Source organism: Anabas testudineus, chromosome 21 (assembly GCF_900324465.2).
Source record: "Anabas testudineus chromosome 21, fAnaTes1.2, whole genome shotgun sequence".
In the NCBI taxonomy this organism is placed as follows: domain Eukaryota; kingdom Metazoa; phylum Chordata; class Actinopteri; order Anabantiformes; family Anabantidae; genus Anabas; species Anabas testudineus.
In genome coordinates this window covers 5,525,374-5,535,474 of record NC_046629.1, presented here as the reverse complement: position 1 = coordinate 5,535,474, position 10,101 = coordinate 5,525,374, and the positions used below count along the sequence as shown (strand labels likewise).

Here is a 10,101-nt window from a genome sequence, read left to right as displayed (position 1 = left end):
AGTTGTGCTAAGTTCTTACTTATCCACAGTGGAAATCAAAACGTAAAAAACATACAGAGCAGGTGTTAAAACATAAATGCATTACATAAAAAACATTTATGTAAGTACTGTAGTTAAGTAGAATTTTGAGGAACTTGAGGACAAAATATTAGATTATTATATAAATACTTTCTCCTGTTATAAACTTTACATGTCACTGGTGTTTGCTTTTTTTATTGCTACTAACATGAAGCTGTTCTCTTCTGATTTTATCCATGAACTAAACTTAACCTGAACATTATTAATTTTGCTCAAATGGTATTTGTGAACTAGACGTGCAACAACAACACGCCCAGAAAATGGCGCTGTGAGATTTTATATTCAGATGACGCATGATTCATTTCAAAACACTGAATTACTTACATTTTTAGCAGAAACTAAAGTGAAACTAATTCATTGATTCAAACGTTTTGTGATAAATAATCTGATCTGCTTTCCGGTGCTAATATGGCGTCAGAGTTGTGAGTGTGCACTCTGGGATTTTCCTGAAGAATTTTTAATTTTGGTAGGTGTGACATTTACAGCCTTGAAACCAAATCCAGCCCCATAAAGAGCTGCTCAGTCCCATTCCTGTTTTTTTTACCACCCTGTAAATACGGTTAATTTATTTTTTTGTCTGCTGACATTAAAAAAATGAACAGTGAGTGAGAGGTGTTTTAGAGGGTTTGTTTCATTATTCCTCGGTGCCCCCGCGGTCAGGAAATAAGCACACTTGTGCAAAATGAAGTGTCTGATGTGGGAGACTTCTCTAAAGGTCAGGGGATCAGAGGACTGAGCACGCTCAATTCACTTTACTCCATGTTTCAGCCGTATCGCCACATCGACCAGGCCTCAGGACTATAAATTCAGGTTTAAGGTCAAGCTACAACTCCGTGATCAGTGGTGGACATAAACAACAAGGCCAACAGGGATCAAGGGAGGTTTTTCCCTCAGCGACTCGGCTAGAGACTTGCCTGGTGGATTAGTGTGGTCACAACCAGGTGGTCGGGAGCTCAGGTAGTCTCAAAACCATCTTTATCCTGGTTTGGCTCTAGGCCTGAATTGCTCCCTTTAGGCCTGTAGGACAGAAACCGCCTTAAATCATACCTGTTCTGTGTGTGTGTGGTGATCGTGGAGGGAGTATGACATGAAATGGATCTATTTAAGCCTTAATCGTATGTGACTGTATTTTATAGAGACTTAAAGCTGCAGAGGGAGCTGCTGTGTATACACTCTACATTTCTCTCTGACGTGGAGGATTTATTTATTTTGAAAGCCCCCCCCCATAAAACTTGAGGTATTGCACGAAAACATTCAGACACAGTTTATTTAGGAAATTAACCATGTAACGAATAACACTGTTACATCCTGTCAGGATTTAATAACGTACAAAAACCAGCAGTGTGATCTTCCTGGAATACAGCAGGAAGCATGTTTCTACACAAACGGTCTAAAATGTCCAATATAACTCAAGCGATGGTGAGGACGGCTCGCTCCCTCTTCCTCCTCCTCTTCTTCTTCTCCTCCAATCGGCCCGTCGCCTCAGCGAAGAACATCACATCCTCTTTGCTCTCGATCTCCCGCTGGAGGAACTGGAGCGCGGCGCGGTTGAAGCCCATCACATCCTAAAAAAACGAAAAGAAGACAGTGAGGACGTCTCAACGAGAGTCAAAACAGCTCTTTCTTTGTTGTAGCGTGGATTCTCCTTTATTTCCAGTTACTTACTCTGATTTCGTGCACTTTTGACAGAGTGTTGGTTCGTAGCTCATCTATGACGGACAGCAGCATCTGGTTACTGGAGATTTGGCCAAAGTGGATCCTAGAAAGACAAACAACAGCGCCAGCTCACGCCCAGTGCTATATTCTCTAGAGCAATGCACAGCGGCTTGTTCAACCAAAATTAACAATTAGATTCATTGAACCATCTACGCTGCAAGAAAAACATTCAACCACATAAACTGTCCAAGCAAATAATTTACACTATTGTTGGTTTATCAGTGTAAAAGGCTAAATTAAACTTTGGCAATTACATTAACACAGCTGAAAACATTTCTCAGTGACTCCACACTTGTTTAACTTATACTTACTTGAGTAGGAAGAAAAGGCAGCGGCAGACCAGCTCCACCTCCAGGCCCTGCTGGATGTAGCTGTTAAAGAGCCTCAGCAGTTCGGGGACATATGGAAATGGTAAGACCAGCAGAGAAACCTCCAGCTCACTGGTGATTACAACACAAAAAAAGAAACAGCCACTCAGGATATTCATTAAGTTTTATGGGTAAAGTCGGAGTGAATGATCACACATGTTTGATCTCGTCACCCTGGGCTCTTACCTGGATCTGACCTTCTTTATGACATCTAAGACGTAGCGAGACGGCTGAAAGAAAGAGAGACAACAGACTTAGTTAACCACCGCTGAAAACGTCCTTCTAGGTTCATGTTTATTCTTCATCATGTGATGATACTTACTGAAACATTCCCGAAAGCCACAAGGATAGGATTGGGTTTTGGTGGAGGAAGCTGCAAAACAACATTTCACATTTTATTCATTTTTATTGTGTGATGTTTTACCGTGCAGTTTAAGCTGCTGGAATCAGTCTTATTAAAACAGCATGTTTGAGGATTTACTCCCTCCACACCCCACATTTGTAAAACAGGAAACAACAGTGTAGCTGCAGCAAAAGGGTTTTAAAAGTAGGATTATTGGATAATGTCTCTACCTGTTTGCCTGCATTCTCACAAGCATATTTATGCTCCTCCATCTTCCTCATTTCCTCTTTGTAAAGCTCCAAAGCCTCCATAATTCGCTCTGCCTGCAAAGAAATCACACAACAGCAAGCCTGCCTTTAGCCAGTCACAGTAGTTGAATGTCATAAACTACAGGTTAAACTTTATTTAAACATTTCAAACAGCAAAATAATAAGTCAACTCACAGCTTTGACTGTCTCGACGGTCTTCTTGCCGGCTGGTGCTGCCTCTCCTTGAGTCTCTCCAGGTACCTTTGGATTAAAACGTGTTACTGCATCACTTATTGTACAAACAGGGCGTCCAGCTGAAGCTGAATTTGTTGGTGATGTCCTCTGTTGTTTTCTTTAAATTAATACATCCGTAGTGGTTTGATTCAAACTGTTATTTATGCTGCACTTAAGCTTAATTTAATTCTGGAAATCTCCTTTAGATCAAGATTTTGAACCATTTAAATAAACATGGTGCAAGTTTAAAACTCAGTTTACCACAGGTGCATCTCCTTTGGACATGCTCTCCTCAAACTCTGCTTCTCGCACCTGTGAATATATATAAAAAAAAAAAAGTTAAGTCAGATACAACAAACTTACATCTATTCAAGTCAATTCAACTTCTGTCTCCTGCCTCACCATCTCCCGCTCCTCCTCCAGGATGATGGGCTCCCTGGTTCTCTCCCACAGACGCAGGGACTTGTCATGGGATGAAGACACAATGTGGTCTCCGTTGGGGCTGATGGTCAGACACCAAACCTCCCGATGGTGGCCCTGTACGGCAACAAGGAAAGGTAACTCGTCATAACCTCCTGTGTTTCTAAATCCCCAAGCTTCTGAATATTTACAGCTTTAAGATTTTATGTTTTGGCCAAAATTATCAAGCGCACTAAGATGAGAATCACCTCTAGTGTCTGGATGAGCTCAAACTTGTCTGCATCCCACTGTTTGATCTTCTTGTCCTTCCCTGCTGTGAAGAACAGATGAGTCTTGGGGACAAACTGGAGGAACATAACGCTGTGCAGAGGAGGGAAATAGAGAGAAGAGGTTAGACAGGAAACTCTGGGATGATTTAAAAGCAGGGAATAATAGGAAGCACAGCAAAAAACAATCAATCAGAAAAAATTAATAAAGAAGCAGAAAGACAAAACAAACACAGGCTCGAAATTAAGCAAAACAAAAACAGAAAGTGAGGAAACAGATGAGCGGCGAGATTAAAGAGCAGCTGGTGTGAAGTCACAGGATGATCTGTGTTAACATGACATGAATCAGAGTCTCCATGAAGTCAGAGCTGGAAACTCACCAGCTTAGAAAATGATGTCATCATCACATATTAAATAAAAACTTTTCTAACCCGTGAACCTAGAGCTCTTTGCTTTGTGCCTGTGTTGTTGGGTGTTACCTGTCGTCATGAGCAAACATGGAGCGGTGACAGTCACCGAAGTCCAAACCCCAGATCTTCACATTTCTGTCGGCAGAGCCGGTGGCGATGAGGGTGCTGTCCTAGTTGACAGAAACACAAGGTCAGGTCTGGGAAGCGGGACTGTGGGTCAGGACGACTTAATGACAAACACCAAGTGTACTCACATGTGAGATGTCCAGACAAAGTACAGGCAGCTTGTGTCCATACAAAGACAAGAAGAACTAAAGCAGCGAGAGGGAGAAATGCTCAATGAAACTAATGGTACTACTAATGAACGTGGTACTAATAATTAATAAAGCTGTAATTACAATAGTTTATTATTGTGTAGGAGTTACCTTCAGAGTATCTGTGTAGAAGATCTTTACAGTGCAGTCTAACAAAGAAACAGCCAGCAGCCTTTGGTCGGGGGAAAACCTCACACACAGAACGTCTTCCTCCAACTGCAGAGTGCGTGTGTGTTTCACCGTCAGCCTCCTGTAATATGAAATGTAATATGACTGAAAGCTGCTCTATAATATAAGATTAAGAATCAACAAGAAGAATAAAATGACTGGTGACTCACTTCTGGCCAGTTCCCTGGTCCTTTATCAGCTCAAACTCCCAGAACTTCACTGTCTTATCTGCACTTCCTGTGACAATCCCCCTCTACAGGAACAACAACATAAAAATATGAGCCGGATTTTTTAAAACTACAAACTAAGAGAAACAGTAGAAAAAAGTGTGAAACAGTTGTGACAGTCAGGTTTACCTGATCTGGAGCCAGGCTCAGAGACCACAGGGCTCCATCATGGGCATCTACAGTCTCCAGAAGGCTTCCTGAGGCCAGTTCAAAGATCTGTAGCTTTCCGCTCTGATGAGAGGAACAACAGAGATCATAAGGTCTACAGTTAGTAAATGAACATAATGAAATAAAGATGAATAAATACGTTTTGGAAAACATTTCTACCAAGAATAACGACACTGAATTCAAAATGATGTTTAATCAGACCATAAACATGTTGCCGAGTGACTCTGTTATCTTCAGTATACCTTAGTTCCCAGGATGATCTGTCTGTCTCCAGGCACGAAGAGGGAGCACAGGGCGTATTCACAGGCCATGGTGCGAATGACCTGCAGAGTTGACCTGTGACATGGGACAGATATCCAATTAGAAGACGGGTCACTAAACACAACAGCTGTCTGAATGTTTCACAACCGCAGCTTCTCACCTGTTCCACACTTTGACCGTGTCTCCGGAGGCGGAGAGGACGGCCAGGTTGTCCGAGCTGAAGGCCAGCGTCCGCACATCAGTGCGGTGGCCGCCCAGTGTGAGGCGAGCCGTCTTATTCGCTGTGGGGGTCTTGTCTGACGTCTTCAGGCTGTAGGTCTCGATGGTGTTGTTCTGCAGCAGCAGCGCCACCTTCAGCTCGCCACCTGGACATGACAGACAGTCCACCCATCTGGGAGGAGATGGAGGAGATGAATGTAGGGAACTTTGGAATCTATTTTATTTTAAGACTGTAAACAAGTTTCCCGTTGTGTACAAGTTCACCTCCCACTGACCTGATCTTAGCAGAGGCCTTGACATTTGTTAGTCTGATGATCTCGTCCTTCAGCGTCCTCTCCACAACAGGCACCGCTGCCTCCTCGACTGTATCTTCCTGAGCTCTACAGCAGGGGGCAGCAACACAGCAAGCTTTAACAAGCTGATGTAAAAACCCCACAACTGAACTCAGGACACAGAACAGCAACAACACAGCGTTGGTTTGAAGTAGGTGAAACAGTAGATAGGATTTACTGTGCTTACTTAGCTGCCTTCTTTTTTGCCTTCTTCAGCTTCTTTGTCATTTTCCTCTGCACTTCCTCCTCTGACAGCACCGTGAAAAGCTCCAGCACTGAATCATTGCCCTGATGGAGGGAGAGATATGTATAGTGTTAAATAAGAAATTAACAGCAGCAATGAAAGTCACAAATTCTGATAAACATAATGTGCCATGATTCGCTTATACCTCCACTAAACAACAGGGTAAAAGAACCAACACCATAAAACTAACACAAACAATGATCAGCTGCTGCCTCACTTCAACTCATGTTAACTGAACACTGTAAAACTAAAACCTGGAGCTGAACGCCGATAAGCATGTTCATCTTTGTCATCATCCAAATTTAAAAACTTAAAACAAACAAGAAAACAAGACATTTCATGTGATTGTGAATCATATTGAATCCATGAATTGGTTTGTACTAGTGTTGTGTCGCTGTGATCTTATAATTGTGCATAAAAAAACACAGATGTTTGACTTTAACCTGTTTTTTTATTTAGATAATTCACAGAAACCTTCACATTCTCTGCACTGTATATTCCTGATATTTTAAAATCAGAGTGAACCAGAATACGCTTCAGCACTCACGTGGCAGGCGATGACTCTGGCTTTGGCGTCTGTCGTCAGCGAAATAACTCGATCTCTGGCCTCTCTCAAGATGGAGCCGGCTTTCTTACAACTCAAGATCCGCTGAGTGAAAGAAGGACAGGTTAGTTTAAGGACAAGTACATAAGAAGTTGTTTTCATGGTTCCATGGTTTTCTCAACAATACATTAATGACTCTTGTACCTCTTCAACACTTTCATCCTCCCCTTCCTCATTGTCTTCATCATCATCTTCATCCAGCAGAGTTTTCCCCTTCTTCACTTTGGGCTCGCCCTCAGCTTTTTCCTGAGCAGAAAGAAATCAGACACACAGAAACAACAACAAACAATAAGCTGTTTTAGAGTTTTATTGCACATTCAGTCACATTTTGGCTCATGTGTAATCGATTTACTTCTCAGCGCCATTAAAATCTTGATTTCTCACCTCCTGCACGTAGTTGATGTCCCAGGCTCGAAGTTCACTGTCTGCTGAGCCTGTTAACAGTCTGGTCTCCAGGTTTAACAGAAGCATGCCCCACACCTAACACACGCACAGAAACATTAACACAGATGTACAAATTAATCTCATTCATCCATGTAGGATAACGTCAAGCTGGAAAAAATATCTTGATGTTAAAGATCGTAGAGTATAAAGCTCCTCACCTCGCTACGGTGGCCCACCATGGTCTTGAAGCAGTGCTGTGTGTCCAGATCCCACCATTTCACAAAACTGTCCTTGGAGCTGTAAAGCAGCAGCAGACACAGACATTACTGTGTTGCTTGTTTTTTATAAAGCGAAGAGTCTGTAGTAGCTTCGAAATATGGCAAATGCTCTGAACTGCTTTTTCCGTAGATGAGAGTGACACAAAATTCAACTATTCCAGTTGTTTTTCTTTTTAAAGTTACAGCAAATAATTTTTGGGATCCCTGATTAATGGTTTCTTTGAGCAACCAGTCGATTAAAATGCACAGATTATTGTAATGCAATGATTTTATCAACCAGTGTAGAAACTGTTGTTACCTGGTGACCAGGAGGTTTTTGTCTTTGAGAAACAGGGCCTGTGTGATGATGTCTTTGTGGCCTCTCAGTCTGTACAGACCACACTCGTTGATGATGTCCCACACGATCACATCGGTGTCCTGAGATGGGGAAAAGAATGCAATACATGTTTAGCACATGCTACGAAAAACAGATACCCAACAACTTGCCCAGAGTCCATATTGTGATTTGATTTGAATGTATAAAGTCTACACACAAAAAGAAATGCTGTACCACACAAACTTCATCAAAACCAAGACAAACACAGTCAGACTCACCTTAGAACCAGTAACGAGTCGCGCTCCGAGTCTGTCGTAGTGTAGAACAGTGACAGCAGACTTGTGGCCATTGAAGGAGACGTTGCTCTCACCACTCAGAAGACTGAAGATACGCACCGCACCGTCCTCGTAACCCACAGCGATGTGGATGCCATCAGGTGAAGGGCAAAGGAAGGTCACCTCATGCTTCTGGCCCTGCAGGATCAGGACCTAGACAAAAAAGACAGAGGGTTGAATGTAGGATTAAATCTGGAGACAGTGTAAGATGGGAGACGTTACTGCTGTCAGAATCAAAATCTCACCTTCTCTCCTTTTCGGACATCCCAGATGAAGACGTGTTCACATGCAGCCACAGCGACGTAGCGCCCCCTCTCTCCTCCTCGAAGGGTCACGTATGCGATGTTGGCTTTCTGGCTGCCGATTACACCAAACACCGCACTGGTAACGTAGCGCAGGTACTGCTTAGTCAACCCCATGACCGACAGCCTCAACAGGACACTGAATCCTGAAAAATAAAATTAAAGAAATGTGTTAATGGCACCGAAATGTTCAGTGATGCTTCTGTACCAGTCCAAGAGGAGTGTGTGGAGAGAGGAGTGTATTTGTTTGATATATATGGAAAAATGTGCCAATATGTTCAGTTTCCTTGAAGATCATTATACCAAGATTAATAATTTAAACACCTGAACAGAAGCTTTCTATAAAATTAGGACTCCTGTCTGCAGGGATTTGCTTCATTCATTTCCTGCAGTGAAACTATGAAACCTTGTAAAATACTACACCAAAAGTAGGCTACTTAGTGTACTGTCCAATCATAATAACTTGTATTGCTTTAGATTATTACTGTAGATGTTAGTAAATGTAGTGCTCTACTTACACATCTAACAACATGTGCATTACAGTATAAGACACTTACAGTGATCAACCGTAACGTATTTTTATATCGTTGTAACATCAATTTAGTCTGTAATTCTTTACAGGTCTTATAATGTGTAGACTTTTCTGTTGCTAATATATATAAACAAAATATAATCCGTGTGAGCTACAGACTTTGCTGCATATTTTCTAGCTAGATTCAGGGAGCTAATAGTTTGTGAAACACGTTTGTTTTATACAGCTGTGCTGCCCGAGTGATCGGGGTTTAACATTAACCCGCCGTTCAAAACAGTACGCGACAAACCCCGCTCGCGTAGGGAATCAATGAAGTGAATATCAAGCGCACCTAAAACACACTGCCAGGCTGTTCCTGAACCCACGTGGTGAAGTTCTTGCGTAAATGTAGTTCATCAAATCACACGTAAGACTTGTTTATGTCTGTAAATGTTATCTACATAATTTTAAAACTCTACATTTAAAAAGTTGAGCGTTTACAGTTTGTTCGGTTTGTGATATCTTACCCCTGAAACGCGGCCGCTAACTTCTGTTGACTTGTGTTGTTTCCTGTGTGACGTTTCAGACTCAACCAATCGATCGCACATCGACATTTTTACATCGTTCACTATAATTGGTAACATTTAACATTTACATAGTTAAACTGTATGGAAATCAATTTAATTTAATTAAACAGTGTGTAACATTTGCATCATTAGTAATGTTTACACATTAAGGTATCCGCACTTATATACCAATAATGTGATATATACCTACAGTGTCTATGCTATTCTGAACTGGTCATTCTCTATAAATATTACTTTGGATACTTTAAGGTGGTTAATTTTGCCAAAACGTTTCACTTTCACATAAAGATATTTTACATTTCTCCAGAAACATTATTTATTTTGAACCAATCTCTACAGTTCCAAAGTGTTTAAAATACTTTAATTGATCAGTTACTCAGTTGGATTGTTGTCTAGAGAAATATATTTCTTAGTGGACGAGGCTAGTTTTACTTTTTGATTAAAATAAATTAGAGAATGTGTACTGTACTTATTAGTTAGTGTTAATGTAGTGTACTTAGGTAAGAAATGTGAAATGCTACTTTTATATTATTATTTGGCAAGAACCTCCAGTCTGTCTTAAGTATTGACTTTACTTCTCCCACATCTATGTACAACAGTGTTTAAAGCAGAGTGGTGTTATTAGTCTAGTTTGACTGATTAACAGATTAGCACTTTATTTATTTTTGAGTTCATCTTCCATCCCAACTTGTATTCGCTCGACCTTTCTGTTGCTTTTGTCTGCGACCCCAGGAGTGCACAGAACACCTGATCAACCAGAGCCTTTAA

The 10,101-nt window shown here is 41.3% G+C and overlaps 1 protein-coding gene across 1 annotated transcript; it reads right to left on the bottom strand.

Annotated features, from left to right (window-relative positions):
• Positions 1-1,324: 1,324 nt before the first annotated feature.
• On the bottom strand, positions 1,325-9,331 carry wdr3 (WD repeat domain 3). Its single transcript, XM_026377296.1, has 27 exons — positions 9,274-9,331; positions 8,179-8,381; positions 7,877-8,086; positions 7,581-7,699; positions 7,223-7,301; positions 7,005-7,100; positions 6,765-6,866; positions 6,564-6,665; positions 5,960-6,060; positions 5,716-5,820; positions 5,382-5,612; positions 5,203-5,296; positions 4,922-5,023; positions 4,736-4,818; positions 4,509-4,647; positions 4,338-4,394; positions 4,153-4,253; positions 3,656-3,767; positions 3,390-3,524; positions 3,249-3,299; positions 2,949-3,014; positions 2,736-2,828; positions 2,485-2,535; positions 2,349-2,392; positions 2,106-2,234; positions 1,744-1,837; positions 1,325-1,643 (listed from the first exon to the last, which is right to left on the bottom strand). The coding sequence occupies exons 2-27, from the start codon at positions 8,350-8,352 to the stop codon at positions 1,488-1,490; spliced, it is 2,826 nt and encodes a 941-aa protein (XP_026233081.1). The 5' UTR covers positions 8,353-8,381; positions 9,274-9,331; the 3' UTR covers positions 1,325-1,487.
• Positions 9,332-10,101: the final 770 nt, after the last annotated feature.